Source organism: Bombus pascuorum, chromosome 5 (assembly GCF_905332965.1).
Source record: "Bombus pascuorum chromosome 5, iyBomPasc1.1, whole genome shotgun sequence".
Lineage (NCBI taxonomy): Eukaryota > Metazoa > Arthropoda > Insecta > Hymenoptera > Apidae > Bombus > Bombus pascuorum.
In genome coordinates this window covers 10,025,120-10,043,127 of record NC_083492.1, presented here as the reverse complement: position 1 = coordinate 10,043,127, position 18,008 = coordinate 10,025,120, and the positions used below count along the sequence as shown (strand labels likewise).

At 38.1% G+C, this 18,008-nt stretch overlaps 2 protein-coding genes across 4 annotated transcripts in view; one reads left to right on the top strand and one right to left on the bottom strand.

Annotated features, from left to right (window-relative positions):
- LOC132907329 (carbonic anhydrase-related protein 10) overlaps positions 1-18,008 on the bottom strand; it is a 231,082-nt gene that overhangs the window by 106,716 nt on the left and 106,358 nt on the right. For all 3 annotated transcript variants that reach the window (XM_060960303.1, XM_060960302.1, XM_060960305.1), the window contains exon 2: positions 240-287. In XM_060960303.1, coding sequence (XP_060816286.1) covers positions 240-287 — 48 coding nt within the window. The remainder of the gene's footprint in view (positions 1-239; positions 288-18,008) is intronic.
- Positions 11,946-18,008, top strand: part of LOC132907330 (mediator of RNA polymerase II transcription subunit 29) — a 228,008-nt gene continuing 221,945 nt past the window's right edge. The window contains exon 1 of the mRNA XM_060960307.1: positions 11,946-11,958. The gene's annotated coding sequence lies outside the window, so the exon portion shown is untranslated. The remainder of the gene's footprint in view (positions 11,959-18,008) is intronic.

Below are 18,008 nucleotides of genomic sequence, written 5' to 3'. Positions count from 1 at the left end.
AGGGGGGGGGGTCCTCATCAAAGAGATACTACATTTCCTTTTTACTTCTATTTTACTCATTACTTATGAAAATTAACTATACCGTGATATTTGTTTAACGCAAAGATTAAAAATAAGGATATATTTATATCGTTTAAATCTTTGGTCTTAATATTTTGAGATCTTATGAGTTTGCACACTCTGGAAGTTTTTCCCTGTTAGTTGAATTAACGACGGATTTAGGTGGATTAAAGACTTACCTGAAATTCCGTCGTAGGTCCACCATTCGTCCCAACTGGCCTCGGATTCTGTAAAGCAATGAAACACAACTATTATCGAAGTGTTTGGAACTCGGTAACACACTATGTATTGCTTAACTGTTATGTACGACCCATTTATATACAACAAATAATAGAATACTAGAATAATATATTGATGTTTTAATTGAAAAATAGTAAACCTGATTTGTTATTTGTTAAACTTGTTATTAGAATAGCGATGATTTTGAAGTTAAAAATATAAATTAATAGATTTGTACATCCGAAGCGTGAAAAGGAATATATTTTACGTTGTACAGTGAATTAATGCATGGTATTTGCCAGTTTCTTAACCCGTATATCTTTAGAAACTTCTGCTACACCGGTGTGAACTTTAAAGTTCCATCAAGCAACGAAGAGCATCGATCAATTGAACTTCTTAGCGTCGAGAAATGATCGATCAATCGATTGATAATGGTGATTCAAAATTGAAACTGAAGCATGCGATCAACAGTAAGACTGTAACTCTTGAAACGAAATATTTTCTTTCGTAAGTTTCTTTCAAGAAATTGCACATGTAATAATTCTATGTTACTTCGTTAGAAGCTGACATTGACGTACTACGTTTCAGTCTACAATCTCTTTCAATTAATTTACATATACAGTTAGGTTCTTACTTCTTCAAAACTGTGATTGTAGAAAGAAATTCCAAGGGTTTAGTCGCAAATTTATCAATATTTCATGAAATTTGAAGAAATTGACGCGTTTGTAATACTGTGATAACAATATATTTGTTGAACTACGGGAAATTTTTCAATGTCTCTACGTTCACTCAAAATTTAGATATAAGGAAAGGAAGCCAGACCACAGTTTCAGAAACCCGTAAAACCTTTAATCTCTGGGTTCGATAATCTCAGAAAAAGCACCATAAAAACCGAACTAGCTAGCGCCCGATTTCGAAACCTATGAAATTTCAAACGCCTTCTGAGAAAGCAACATAGGATTGCTAAACGTAACAGCACGAGATCGTTGATTCCACCGTAAAAGCCTTCTTCAAATTTCCATTCAAAAAAAAGAAAAAGTGCCCGATACTCTTCGCATCCAGCCATATACACTCCATACAGAGAAAAGAAAAACAAAAAAAAAAACAAAACAAAAAGAAATGCTGGAAATCTGCAAACGCGATGAGAGATCGGATCGGAAACGGTAATCGTTAAATCGCTTAAAATTCAGCGAGCGAGAGTGTCTCGTCTCGGAGCACTCAACGTCCTCATAATTGAATTCTCATTCCACGAGGAACACTTTATCTTCCGCATTACCGCGTCCCTTTCCATATTCATTACTTTTTCCGCCTCGAAACAGCCGGCCGGTGCTGTCGAGAGCCAGGGCTCGTCGTTTTTTCTATATGCAAATCATCCGGCGTTCCATCCGTGGCGAACGTTTTAATGCCCTAAGCGTATCGAATAGTTCGAGATTCTCCCTCGAACAATTATTGCTTGAAGCCCCGGTTTTCTAGTCGACCCTCGTCCACGTGCGCACGTCAAACCTTCTCTCTTCTCCTCCATCGTTTCTCTTTGCTCTATTACTCTATGTCCTTCTCCAACATTCTCTCTATCTAGCTTTCCGCTCTTGCCACCACAGTCGTCAGACTCTCGGCCTGACCAAAGCGCGACTCATTCCACTTCCGACGGTGACCCATATTCGATTATCTGGATGCATGCCATCCAACCCCGCACGGGCAAACTAATTGCCTCAAATTGGAAAACTTTCTCGGCCTGTCCTGATCTCCGCCCTCTCCTCTCGCCATTGTCAATCTCCCATACTTCTCTGTACCGTGTCCTATCTCGATGCGAGCCATGATCGTTTCACATCCTTGTTCTCTTAATTCGCGATAGAGTTCATCGGTTTGTTACGGATACAGTGCGGGTAATTACGCAAATTTATATTTTCAAGAATATAATTGAAAAAATTGGACGCAAACGCAAATTTTTTCTACCTACTATATATCGTAACAAATATTACGATAAGGCTATCTCATACGTTTCTGCGTATTATGTGCACTCTGTGCATTTTCCAACGAACGCTACGAAGGTGTATGCATCAACAAATTTTCTGCTTCGAAAAGTGTCTGAAGGTAAAAAAATGAATCCGTAATTTATCGATAAATATATAACTCTTCTATAAATCTTAGAAATAAATTATTTTCGCCACTGAGAAAACAAGTAAACTTGAACAATTTTCCATTGAGTTCTGTTTTTTCAATTAGTTCCTAAAATAAAGGAAACGTCGTGTCGTTCCTTTAAACGATCGAATGGTCAAAGGTTCGAAAAATAAGAGTTCGTATAGTGCTGGGACAAAAAGGAAAGTTATTTAATTGCGTCGAATTGCGCAACGAGGGACGAACCGCTTTTGCCGTCGTTTACGTAGCAGCGTAACGAGCGCTGTTAAACATCGAAGGAGAAATGAACCGTGGCCCGTTTGGCGGAAAGCAAGAAGGAACCGCTTGTCGATGAAACGTTTCTACAGAATGCACAGACTAGACGGTTGGCGCGTGTACGAGGACGCGAGGAACCAAAGGGAGAAGAAGTAAAACAAAAGGACAAAGAATTTAAACGAAACAGCGGAACGAGGATGGCTTCTTTTCTATTTCGCTTGCGGTAATTTCACTTTAATTATGCTTTTTACATCTTCGCAAAACCTGTTCGCAATTTCCTCCTCGGCCATAGTTTCAAAATATTTCTCGTATGTTCCGAAAATCGAACTTGAAACTTCCCTTTTTCAGTTCTTCATTTTCTTCTCTTTTATTATTCAGCTGAATTGACTTTGTAGCAACTATTAACATGTACAACCTGTCATTCTCTAAATAGAAAACTCTATGATTACAAAGATAAGAGATAATAAGGGACATAATCAATTGTGAACTGTCATTTTTAGTTTTTCTAAATATGAATATCACATAATTTATCTTCCGTAAGAATGACAGGACGAAGCGACTTATTAAAAAATAAAAAGATCATGGGTGAAGACATCGTTATAACTGCGACATTGATAACCATAGTAACGAGTGAACTTCTTCGATTAATATTGTAGATTGATATTAATAGATTATTGAACAGACGCCTACATTTCCCATTTGACCTCGTTACAGTTGCAATATTCCAAATGTAAATTTAGAATAGTCCAATTTAACTTAATCTAGTCTAATTATACTATAATTTCTTCGACATTTTCCACGCTATTTCTAATATAGAACGTTTCGTGAAATGGATGTTTTAGAAAATACTGAAGCTTGTTTTGAACTATCGATATAATGTTTAAAATTTCTGAAATAAGTTCGAATGATACCCGTATGTTTATTAATTGGCTTTAAAATACGAACGAGAAAGAATATTGCATATAATATATTGTTGACTTACTGAAATTTAATAATTACGTATTTAAATAACATTTTAACAGTTTGTAATCTCAGATATTCCAGTTACGATTTTATATTAGCTCTTGCAGGACTTACTCGAGGGCAGAATTAATTTTAGATTGAAGCAAGATCGAATTAATTTCTTACTAACTATCGCAAAGGCTTAGTTCATGCAATATTGCACTACTGTGAACTTCTATCGCAAGTGGCCTGGGACAGCGCTTCGGGGAATTCGAAGTGTATTATCCCATAGAAATAAGTTTAGTATCCAGTTTCTACCAGGTCTAAGTATTATCTCTTACCTATCCCTCGCGTCAACTACTTTATTTGAAAATTCACTTTGTCAAAAATTGCACTATCAAATTACTCCATCGATACTATATATTACCAGTAATTTAGAAAATCATGTTAATATTGCACACATTAAGAGAAATGAATAGCGATAGTTAAACTAAAACTACTATAATAAATTAAATATATAAAAATAAATTTTGAACAAAGCCAATCTTCCTCATGTTCGTCATAAATTCCTTTGCGCGATGTAAATTTCATAACAATACCTATTTCTTAATGAGAGAAAATAATTCAGAATTATATAAAAAGATAATTACTGTGAGAAACGCAAACTCAGAAAAGTAAAAACTGTGTAAGATTTTAAAAAGATTCGCGCGTAATATATTCATAAACATTTCCGCTAGTAAATGTTCGGGTACTTTCGCGAGTCGCTGTACCTTCTGGACTAAAATCCTGCACATCAAACATTCAAAAACCTAAATTGTACCGTGCTCGATAAACAGCCATCCCACTATTCCACGATTCGTTTTCCACTTTCCATACTCCTCCTGCTCTCCCATGTCACTCCTTCCTCAAGCAATTGTAACAGCAACCGTGTCGTCGTCCAATTTTCAGCGAGCGAATCCCGGGCTCCATCGACTCCATCGAAAGGAAACGTAAATACGCTTAAAAGTCACTCGAACGAACCGAGGATGGAAAGCCTGGAAAGCAGGTTAATCGCGTGGCCTCGGGCCTTCACGGGACTTCCGACGTCGTTCGTGTATCTCTTCCGGCATTCGGTCCGCGTAGCAAATCTCGACGAAAATAAGCGCCTACGGAAGGATGAGCGAGGGCTCGAGAGAAAGGGAATTAATAATTTCCGCGCCGCGGAGGATCGTCAGCGCGACCCCAACTCTCCAGTCGCGCCGTTATAATTATGGTTAACCGAAATTTCTATATTCAACGACGGCCAACCGAGTGGAGGAGCCGCGTAACTGCCTGGGACCTGGAGACGTTGTTAACTTTAATGGCGAAATTATGGTCGGATTAAACGGGGCTCGCTCCCAACCCAGATAACTGCCGAGACCTACGTTTTCGCACTTTCTCACCAACAATCAACGTTCCACCGCAAATAACACTTTTTGTTGTCCCGCGAACCTTCGCACGAGTAGCTCGGTATTTACGACTTTTAACAAAGCAAAGTAATAGTAATACTTCTTCGTATCTCTGAGCACTTTACATTCATAACAAATATAAGATTTTCGACCGAACATGTAAAGCGATGAAAATTAGAAGAATATAAGATCACATAAGTAGAATAGTTACTTACTGGTCAAACGCGTCATTCTTAACTGTCTATTCGCAGCAAATGTAACTATCCTAAGATTTTTAGTCAAAGATGTAAGCCAATAACAAAAATTAAAACGCTGTAAGATCAAGTCCGTAGAGTAATCGTATACTGATTGGACACGTTACTCTTTTATTCGATTATCAAAACACATGAGACGTATCCTATTCTAAATAATTACTCTAAAACGAAGTATGTTAAAAGTGTCGATAAAAAATTTAGAGCTCAAAAATGGCAGAGAAATCACATCCGTATCACAGGCCCGGCTGAAAAGTAACTATTTCTAACGCCCTAACACACTTTTTATTAAAACCAATTCCATGACAGCACGCGAGATAAAGTTTCTGCTCGTCTCACACCTTTCATCGCCCTTCGTCACCAGCAGTAAAGAGGTTTATTAGCCGCGTGGCACTCGCTTCTTCCCGTAACTTCCGTGCCCGGTTTTAGCGCTTCCCGCTGTCTGTTTTTAACACCGTGGGTGCTCTCGCTCAGCGGCATTGTAATTCCAGTATTATTCGCTCAGCCACGATAAGAAAGGTAATTGCGAAATTGCCACACCTGTTGTCACATTCTAGCCTAGTGTGTTCAAGTGTTGGTTAATGGGAACAGCAAGACACTTTGCCCACTGCGTGGAACGACGCTGTTCACTCCCATCTGACGGATATTTTCCAACATATCATGAGAAGAGAAGTTTCAAGTTCATGACGTTGAAATTGTTGAAAAAGTGTTATTATCGGATAACTAGATTCCAATATTTTAAGTACGAAGTTATTTTTTTTGATCAGATCGTCGAATATCTTTTGGGAACTGTTGCTGTGTAGCAATAGATAAATGATTTTAAAAATTATATTGTAACTTGTTTCAAGAATGCAAATTTTTTATGAAAGTAACAATCGTCTTGACTTTTTTATTGAGAACGATATTACAAAATTGTTGCTTCGATCACAATTTTGACGGGATTATATTCGTAAAGAAAAATGAATTAGAGAGTGGAGTTTTGTATTTGAAAAGAAGTAAAATACATAAAGAACAGGAAAGGTAAAAACTCACGGCGTGTATTCCTTAGAAAAGTCCTGGCTTTTCCACAAAATCGTGAACATCGGCTAATTATTTCGGTGCTCGAAATTCGAGAATGTAACCGCAACTTCGAGAAGCGGAAACACGCAACTGGGCAAACTAACGCATCGAACCTGTTAACTAGAGGTTTCGTTTCAACTCGGCCCGTTCGTGCGTTCGATCGCGTGACTTTTCCACGTTTTAACCGCTGAATCGTTGAAGTAGCTTCGCCGCTAGGGCTGTTTCATCAATACTACCAATGATAATAACGTATCTACCAGCAATAATTACGGCCAGAACAGAACATTCTCCGCAACGTATCAAATAGATACTGTGATTTTGTTGTCGATGAAATTGTCGATGAAATTGTCGTTGAAATATCAAGGGAACTTCTGCCTCCTTTGCCTCTCTTCTATTTTTTTTTTTTATCGGCGTTGTATCGCAGTCATAAAGCGGAGATTTCTACGCATGAATCGTGGAAGAAATTGCTTGTGTAACTCGAAGTTATTGTACCCACGGGGTTTCCTTGATTTTAGAGAACTTTACCTAGCGGATGTAGGTCAGTATGTATGTACTAGCTTCATCAACAGATATTATGACGGTAATGAACAAACGAATGAAGCAGGGATTTTGGAGATTTTCAAACTAAAAGCAACTGATCGAGTAATTTACAAAGGATATCTAAAAGTTTTGCGAATACTTTGTAGATTATAGATATATGTGTTAAATATATGGTACATTTATGCCGTACGTGTGAAAGTGTATGTGAGCGTTGAAGAGCGTCCAGGTCGTCAGTTGAGACAAAAGCGATTAAAAGCGGTTAGAAGTTATTGCAAATCATTAAAAGTGATCAAAAGTAATCAGAAGAAAATAAACAACCAAGCGAGTAGGTTATTGAGTCCTTCAGAGAGTAACGTGCATGTAGAGCTGAATAATCTGTAAATAAATTTTAAACAATTTGTTTTTCCAAATCCTCTGTATACCTTAACAATGTGTATATCTATATCGATTAACATTGCGTTATTTTAGCCAGTTTCGATATAATCGCAACCAATGTAACCGTAAATCGTCTCGTAACAACGCTAATCAAATTTCCAAATTTTTCGTAAAACAGTATAAAGTATTTAAAAAGTACAAATACTTTTGTAAACGTGTATATATACACTGCTGGTAACCATTAAAGTATCTACTTGCTATGATAATTGAAAAATTATAGCAGACTGTACTTTATTTAGTATCTTACATTATAAACATAATAATAAAAATCATAAAGTGTATCAAGCAAGATAACTAGAACGCAAAACCAGACAAGAGTATTCAATTTATAACGAATATCAACAGTTATCCTAATACTTATGACGAACAGTGTAAATATCTCTTAGCTCGCTAGAAAGCAACTTGTACATACAAGAACGTCAGCTCGTTACTTTCATCTGCAGATCCGTCTACACCCTTTCGTGAACACACATCAAGTCCCGTTCGCGGACGTATTTAAATATTTCCCGCAATATTTCTCCTTTGCACGAGCCTCTTACGGCGCACGGCTATTCATTTCCTCGTCGGCTTGGGCGAACTGTCGGTTGTTTAATTATGATAGTCGGGCCGTATCAAGCACACGAGTCGACAGAAAAGTTGGTTGAAACGAGGAAATGAAACGAGACGGGAAAAGAGGGTAAAAGAGATGGCGTGATCCGTGGTTCCGTCTCGCCTTCCGCACTCACCGTAATATGATTTCCCTTTCCGCGCTCGCGTTTTTCGCATTTCGCTTAAACGAACGCTTCTGAATGGCGATGCTGACCCTCCGCCACCACTTAATGTGCCCGTTGCCTCTTTAGCGGCCGACGACGTGGAAACGTAATCAACAGGAAGCTCGTACACGTTGCGTTGCCTTCTGCATATTTCGTCTGAAATTTTTTGGACGTTCGTCCGCGCTGTTTCTGTCTCAGATGACCTCCATTCGATCATTTTCCTGGTTACGAAGCTTCGTTTCCCTTTCTTTGTTTGTATGTACGTGTTTTCTTTAAACTTTATTCTGTATCGTTGTAATGACGAAGAAAGAGAATTGTAACGACAAAGAAGGAGAGAAAAAAGGGAAACATGTTTCGAAATCAGCTAATAGATTCGTCAGAAAGGCTTTTTAAAAGGAATATCTTCTTTTACGTCCTGTGGGGCAAGTACAAAACCTTTGAGTTATCCTAGTATTTGCTTGAAGCTTCGTACATTGGTAGATTTCTCCGTTCTGTTTATGAATATAAGTTAACACGAGGTAAGTTACTTAAAAATTATCTTTCTACCACTTTGGGATACGCAAATTGGCAATTTTACAATGTTCTGTCATTTTTACAAAAATTATATATTTGAGAATTATATAGCAACACATCTCAGCTAATTTAAATATAATAATAGTTTACAATAAAAACGCTGTTTCATATGCATTGATGCATTGAATGCATTGATAAAATGTTTAAATAGTGAATTAATTTCTGTCGTAGTATAATAAACATCCCTTCACTACTCTCGATTCCACGAAAGAACTGAAGGATACGAAAATCGTGTACGAAGATTCATTCGTGGACAATAATAATTTAAAAAAAGAAAACGGCGCATGGGATTAAACGGTACGGGGAAAACGACGTCAGAAAAACTAGCTGTATCGTGGCGGGAAAAATGAATATAATTTCAGGACGAGCAACTCGCATATTACCCTTGCAATATCCGGAGAGTTTTCTTAATCTGGACTTCGCCATGATGCGAATACGAATTAAACTCCGCCACTGTCCACGGGTTGAGCCCTTCATAAGCTTTGGTTCCTCTCTATGCTCCACCGTTACAAGAAAAAGAGGATTTAGAGAAAGATCACGACATGTAATACGATCTTTTGCTCCTTTTTTCTTTCATCTTAAGTCTTCAAAGGAAGACGATACGCAGTATTAGAAAGGATAATGCGCGGTTTACACACGAAAAAGGTCTAAGCAACGCTGTATAAAACTGCACTCTTCTTTCTACCTTCCTCGATCCGTATACTTCCGCCAGCCGAAACAGGATTAATCCAAGAAGCGCGAGCGTATAATATATTACGCTTTTAATTGCCACCTTAGCTCGCCAACTTACATCTCCCGCTGTTCCTTGTACGTTTTAATATTTCCTATTTTTCCTTCTTCATCATCCGCTTTTCACCTCGTGTATCGTTCTTTTCTATTTTACGGCTTTATTGCCCTCTTCCGTTAGCAGGTCCTTAAATACGGTGGCTCTAGGAGCTCTAATTTTAGAAGAAGCATGAAACTTCATGTTTTCAGGTGAAATTATATTTTTCGTTTAATCCTTTTGTTCCATAAGTATAAACGTTCGTATGACTATTATACGACAAGTATAAATTATTCACACGATCATTTCAAGATTTGAGGACGTTTGCTCATCGTCTACAAGTTCAACAGCTGCAAATATCTGTCTGTTGACTTTTCTATCAAGTACTTCTTCGATGTTAGCGCTTGAACTTGAGCAATAGAACTTGGCACGAGTTCTCAGAACATTGTACGTATACGTAAGTGAAGCCTAATTCACAATCTAGTTTTGACATGTGTACAATTTTTGTCAAATATAATTGTTAGAATTTAATCTTAAGTTAATATTAATAATCTGTGGAAGACACAATGTTTATGTTAAAATAATATCCAGTGATATTTATTAAACAGAACTACAGAACCAAATGTACAGAAGCGAGTGATATAATTAACAACGTATAGAGATTGTTGATTGTTGACCAGTTACTCTTAGACTAGACGTAGGTAGTGACCCATGATCCCTTAAATATTTTGAACCCCACTCTCTATACAGTAATGAGTATGACCTGTGTAAGTGTCCTGTTCAAATGCCTGTATGGGTTTCTGTGTAAGAGTATTTGTGCCTATGCGTGCAATATCGTTGTATTCCAACAATAATATAATTTAAAAATTGTACCCGTGCTTCGATAAATTATTATAACGAAGTTATATTCGATGAATGACATAAGAAAACTGCTCCTGCTCCAGTATGTAACAACATCTCCAAATATTATGCTAATCCTAAATTCCATACCACAAAAAACTCACAAAAAGATCTATCAAAATCAACTCACGAACACTCGCTGAAGCAACTCGAACGAGTCGCACACTGTTCAAATGCGTATCCTCAAAGGCTGCAATTCACGAGCAACTGTTCGAGAAATCGAAAGTGTACACAGTGGATGAATACAGTCGCGTAATCACCGGATCTACACCTTTCTCGATCGGCAAATTGTCGGGCTTGTTACACGAGCAATTGGTGGAAACCGTTTCGCCTTCGTCGCCTATTATCCCGCTTTTCTCGAACGCTTTTTCCCTAAGGGAGAGACCTCTTCTCGCGCACTCGCCCTTTCACGACTCGCGTACTCCAACACACGCGCGACCGTAAATTGCCCTTAGGTCGGCAGGAATAATTTTCCAGTGAGTTTTCAATAATTCATGGTAAGCGCAGACCCCGAGGTGTCAGATTATTAGGGCAGAAGAGAATCGCAGGGTACGGGGAAATGTTCACTTGATGGTTTACCGCTTAATAATTCGACGGGTGGCGAGTTCTGCTTAGGGTGATCGAAGGGTAGCTTCAAACGGAGAGCTTCCGATACATGGAAGAAAGAATTAAGAGCCTATGGATCGATGGTGACAACGTTGTTTTGCAAAATTTAATAAAGTATTAGAACACCGTTGCTGATTCGTTTAGAATTGGATGGAAGTAATGTTTGTGGATGTAGAAGATTCGTTTGCGAATTTTTCTATCTTTCAGATTATCTTCGGTTGGTCGTTGTGTAATTATAATGATTGATTTGGAGCATTTAATCAAATATTTTAGGGCTGCTTGTTAATTTATTTATGACTAAGTAGAAATAATATTTAAAAATTCAAAAGGCTAACCTTCGTCGAATTTTATACTTTCTAGAGGATACTTTTCAAATAACACAATTCAAGTTTTTGATACAAAAGGATAATTGGAATCTTTCAAAAAGCTTTATATACTAAACACATAATATATACATCGAAGATACGATAACTCGCCTACGATTCAATACTTTAAATCGCAAAGCGAGAAAAATTGCAATAAAAAGAGCAAAAAAAAAACCTAGGGAACTTGACTGATGAAATTCGAATCGAGGCTGCCACTATACGAGAATTAATTCAGCGCGAGGGAAAGTGAACACGTGGTGCCTACTTTGAACAAGAGAGCAGGATGGAATAGAAAGTCGAGGATTAAGGAAAAACGTAGCAACTGTTCACCCACCGGACATCGGATGCCAGACGAATTAAAAGCCGTGGTCCTTCGATAATTTAAGTAAATATCACGTGATACAAATGAAAAGCACGTGAGCCTGATACCGATTAAACACGATATCGATCGTCGAGGCCGTACCGAAATTACAGTCCACCGGACCCGGCTGGTTTCTCTCTTCCTCTGTGTTTCGGCCAGATAAGACTGGGCAAATAACGGTGTAGATACTATCGGTTCTGCCTTTCTTTTATCAACGGGCATATCAAATAAGTCTATAACTAACCGTGCAGACCGTATCTCTACGCCGGGATGCCTGTAACCACGCTCAGACATACGGTGCACGAAACATTTTCGTGTTATTAATTGAAGCCTGGTATACGACTGATCTCGAGCAGAAAATTACCAACATTGTTCGCAGCATTTCGATAGTACGGACGGTCGTTTACTTGTGCGACGATAAACAGATCTGGGATTTGGATGAAAATGTTCTTTCTTCGATACGAAAGTCGAGTTTCTATGATTAAGGGGAACTGAATCGAACGGAAACTTTCGAAGAAATTAGATTCTTGGAATCTTCCGAAAATAGTCTACTTCTGTTTTGAATGAAGTCCACTTTTTATAAATTTCTCAATTTTGGTGAGCGAATAGACGATTAGCGGTTAATTGCTGACATTCAAATGATTTATCTTGATGGAGCTACGTGGTTCAATTGTGATCGATTAAGGTGTAATTAGGGTTTGGAGAATCTCGTGAGCTGCCTGATGTTGAAGAGTAAATTCAGAAGAAGAGGTGGAAGTTAAATACCAATCACTTCACGGTTCTACTGACGATCATAACTTCGAAACGAAGTAACGAAGTAGAATTTCGAGTAGAAATCTCAGAAAACGAAATATCGTAGATAAATAGCGAATTTTTATACAGATTTATATTTCCACGGATATTACGAAGAAATGGGCATCTAAATAAATATCTATTTCAGTTTCTAAATATTGCGTGCTTTATATATTATATATATAATATCAATTTGGTGGAAAAAACAAGAGTCATACCTTTAAACTAATTTAATACACTTTGAAATTTATCTTAAATATTATTTTAATACATCTAAAAAACAATTGTTAAGAAGTAACCTGTTATCGTCCTTCTAAAAACAAAACAAAACAAGAGAAACCACCAATTTTGCTTTAAGAGACAAAATATATTGCTGGTAGAAATAATACTATTTCTCAATTGAAAACTACTTCACTGGTTTTTCCAGTATTAATCATCCATTCCTCCAGCCCTATTTCCACCGAAAGTAATCCTAATTCCAGGAGAGAAATAAAATACGAAACTGAAACTGCCACGGGAAGTGCCACCAAACAAATTCTCTCCGTGGGCGTAAAATGAAAGAGCTGCACGTACAAGAAAGAAGTAGAGAAGGAAAGAACAAACGAGCGTACGGAAGAAGGGAGAGAGTAGGAGAACAAAGAGGGTGCCCAAACGAGTGGTCAAATGTAATTTAAAGAAGGAAGCCTCTCCCACTCGACCCTCCATCCCATCCTCGGGCAACGACCAGAAAAGAAGGCAGAAAGTTCAGGCTAGTTTACAATTCAGCCCGCATAGAGCAACTCTTCCGTACCCATTCTGACTAACCCTCTATCACCTTGCCTCCGCAACACTACGTCACAACCCCTCCTGTTTGGCTTCGTGAACTTAGGCGTGGTACGCGTTTTATCATCCTCGCAAGCGCACACATACACGTGGCCACGCTTTACAACTTTCATAACGATGCATCGATCTACGAATATTACACGTACGCGCTGTTTCTGCGCGGAAGAAATATATTCAGATACAGTGGTTATAAAAATTATTCGTATCATCGTATTTGTCAGAGCGTTTATGTGAGAATTAATTAAGTCCAAGTATATTAACTTTTATATCATTTTGTAGTACTTTCACACGACTATGTAGATTTGACACTATGAAAACAAAATGTGGAATCTTATGACCTAAAGTTCCATTGGAAAGTAAGATTACGTATAGATGTTTGTTTTATAGCCACCGTACAAGTATTTTGAATTTATAATAAATGATAAAAAAATTTGTATATCTGTTTGAAGAATACAGATGACCTTAAAATCGTTAAAGTGTCACCGCTATCAGTATGGATATACGTTATTATACATCAGAAAATATTTTAATTTTCAATAAGGAAATCTTTTTCTATCTTTTATTGTTTCAGAGCTACGGCCTGTCCCGGTTATCGTCGAGAACGGGAAAGATTTCACTTGGGACGGCACAAAGGAAACGGGGATCTATCTTCGTTCACGCGATCGAATTAATTTGTGTGACCGTCTTGGCAAATAGTATGCTGCCGTCGAAAAATACGTGTAAGATGGAACGTGTTCCTTTCTGACCGATCACTTAAATCTGTATTCCCTCTAAGTGACATCTTTTCAGCTCCCTATTGTACGTAAAACACACATGTATATAATTGTCATATATATTTCAAATAAAAACGGATAAATGAAAACAATTTCAAAAGTTTTTATTTAAAGTACAGGACACTAAAATAAAATAACAATGCACAAGTAAAAAAAGTAGAACTTGTCAAACAGCAGCTGTCTTTTAAAAACAGTGAACTCAGCAAAAAAAAAAAAAAGAAAGAAAGAAAAGAGAGAAAGCAGAACAGTTCTTCGACCACTTATAACGCAAGATTAATAGAGGCGTCTTGCGCGGTGTTTCGCATCGTAACTCGAACAAGAACAGCTGAATGTCTCCTCGCGTGAAAACTTTCGCAGCGAACATTTTTCTCGCCCTGAGCCGTATGTAGGAAAAAGAAGCAACGTCGACGAGAGTACTTTAGAAAGAAAAAAGAGAAAGAAACGGCGAGAGTAGCGCAGCTAACCTCGCGATTATGCTACGTAGTATAATCATGCGGACGTGTTTCATCTTGCGGCGTGGAATACAATTGTTTCAAATATGAGGCGCACGTCATGAATTAAACGATATTCATTAAGCGGATAATCGTGCCAGCTAACTATTCAGAGACCGGAGTGCCACGGTTCCGCCGCTAAAAGTTAGCCGAACCGCTTTCGGCGCACCGTCATTTTACCCTTTAAACTTTTGTCTCGCTAGTCTTTGAATCAAAGTGCAATTCGAGGTTGGACCTTTGACAAATGTCGACTCTTTCTTGGAATGGTTCTAGTAAAAATCAGGTCTCGAAGATATGGTTCAAGAATTTCTTTGTTGCAGTAAAAGTGATTAACTTTTAGTAGGAATCATTGGATCACGATTCGTGATGATATACGGTAGTTTAAATTATGTTTAAGCTGGACTACATAATCTTTAAATGTTTAATGTGTGTATATATATGTAGTGGAGTGCAAATGAAATTAATTGTCATAATTACTTAATAAAAGAGAACGTTTAATGAAAAAGGAAAAAATTATAGTGCGATTTTCAATTTCTGTTTCGGTTTAGATGCAAAAAGTTATTTTCAGGTTATAATTTTATCTGGAACAATAAAGGACACAAATGAAGTTAATATATAATATTTTGTCGTCAAGCGCAAAATAGTTTTCATTCTACCGGTATGGTTCTTCTTTGTGTGCTCGATCTTTGCGAAACTAGTTAAAACAACGAAGTTTGTTGTAGCAAAGTAAAGCTTCCTTGATTTCCTATCTTGAATCTCTAAAAGCCGCGAACTCGAGAAGAACTGAACAGCGCGAAAACACAGGTATCCAATACACTGTTGCAGTAAGTAATTCGAGTAACGTGTCGTGAAGTTTGTGTAAATAGATCAATCAGTTCGAAGACGAAGTAAGAAGAAAGAGGAAAAATGCGGAAAGTTCTCCATCGATCTTAATATCGTACATGCACAGGAGTGAAGATATTTTTTAGACGTTGAATTAAAGAAATTTTGTGTTCATTTATATAACGTTTCACATACGAATTTTCTATTCGTATGAAGATTTAACTAACCCTCTGTCAATTCTGATTAAGATTCTGAGACTAATACAACAAACGTCTAATTTACATCGTACAACTTCATTCAAAACTTTGCATACACAACTCATAGCGTAAGAATCTTTTCGTTTAGAGGATTTTCACCGCCAATACAATGGCATACAAAATTCTTACTAAGAGTCTTCTGTTTTCATTTTACGTCATATATTAAACGTATTACACAGATAGCTATACATGTAATATCGTAGATTTCTGTAAATCTCAGTATCGAATAAAAGAAAACTTGTACTCATTCCTAAAAAGAAGATATAATAATCGAAACGCAGACACTAATCTTAGGAATACGCAGTTTACGGCGAGAACGCTTTACTCGAGATTCTCGATAAAATACTTTTCGCGAGATTCCTATAAACCTGCAGTCATCATGCACACTTTACAGTATGCGAAATTTTCCACGCCCATTCTTCCGATTCTCATCTTAAGCAACGGGTGCTGCGAACGTAGCAGTTCGCACTCACCATAGAAAATTGGTGGCGCGGCGGGTGTATTCGCGGGTTAGGTGGAGGATAGGTCGTAGAATAAAAGGTCTGAGCTGGGTTTACGCCGCGTCATCAGCGTAATTGTATGCGAGGGAATAAACAAAACTATAAAGCTCGCGGTTCGGATTACTTTTCCGCAACTTTCCACCCCTTCCCCTAACTAACAACCATCCCCTTCCTTTTCCTTCTATCTCTCTCCAACGCACACAGAATGCTATCGTTGCCAGTTACTCCTCTTTGCTCCTCTTTTCCATGGTTCTCCCCTTTCTCAGCCGCTTCTTAGCCCCCTTTCTTTCCCTCTTTTTCTCGAGTGGGGGCCCGGCCTAGTGCATCGTGGAAGTTTATGTCTGCGAGTCGCGTGTGTGTGGACGAACCGTACGCTCTCGCCAGTTTGCTTTCCTTAATGTACGAACCCGGGTACGTAGGAGAGCAAAAGATAGAGAGAGAGAGAGAGAGAGAGAGAGAGAGGGAGTTACAGAGGAACGTGCACACAAGCACGCTCTCAACGAATCTCAACGTCCTCTCTCGACGGTTGCTTTTTATTTACTCCATTTCCTCCTTTGTTTACTCAACGGCTCGTCCCCTTTTGAACCCAGGTTTCTTCTTTCATTTCTCTTTCTCTCCGGTTCACCATCGCTGGCGTTTTCTTCGAGCATCGCCGGCGGCAATGACGCACAGGGCCGAATCAAACGATCTCGACACCCCAGCCGGAACAGACCAACCACCCATCCCCGGGGGCCGGCCAATGGGATTAGAGGACGATCGGGAGTGAAAATACTCTGCCGGGTCAGAAAAGCCCTCGATTCCACTAGTCTCGCTGCTTTAAACAGGTCGCCGAGAGAAAGATGCCTCGCGATAAGCCCAGATTCTCCGCTTTAGAGCAGATCTCGCTTCCTCCTTTAGACGATTTCTCGGTGAATCGTCGCGAAGATTTCGACACGTGGCGAGAGCTTCGTGCCTCTAATAAAGGTGCAAGATCTTCGCAGTACGATTTGGTAATTGATGAGATCAGAGACTGAAAAAGAGGATTTTTGTGGGAGAGATTTCGTGCCGGTAATAGAAAAACGAATTCTTTCGTGCAACGAACCAGGAAGTGTTTGAAATGTTTATATCATTGGTTTTACAAATGTGCTAGGATCTTTGCTTCATATAATGTATCATCTTTGAAATAATCTTTGAAGAACGTGGTTGTTCTGATATTGAAAGTGCAAATTATTTCGGTAATACGGCAGTATTGGGATTATGAGAATAAATGGAACGACCGACTATTTGAAAATTTAGAAGGATGCTTTGTAAGATAAATTGACAAGAAAGTCTGAATCTCTGCCCTAGATAATCATTCTCGAAGGTACTCACTGATATAAGTTCGACTGAAAAGGAATTATTCGGTAGAACGTCAAAGAAAACGCAAATGTTTCTACAGTCCTTGTCAAAGATACTGTGTTATAGCTCATAACATAGCTTGTAATATGATCCACGTCACTGTGCTCTAATCCATGATGTGGTCTGAGCGACTGTGTCGTATCTCATCATGCGGTTTGGCTCACCGCATAGGATACCGTATGATTATACTACAGTCCATAATGCAATCAAAATCATGTTACCAGAAACCGCGATTTCTTTCTTAATACCCGTCTCCTAACTTATTCATTGTCCTTTCTTATTCAACAAAATAAATTCACATAAATATAATACAAAGTACTCATAATATTATTTTAAACATTGCATCAAAAACGAATACAATAATTTAAAAAAGCCAATGGAATCTTTTAAAAATCTCTCTTAACGAAAAACGTGGGACAAATTTCATCTAGAATATTTAAAACAATTATTATACATCAAATATTTTCTTACTCGGTATATTATTTATTATATAATATTATTATTCCAGAGAATCAGAACAAGTGTTTATC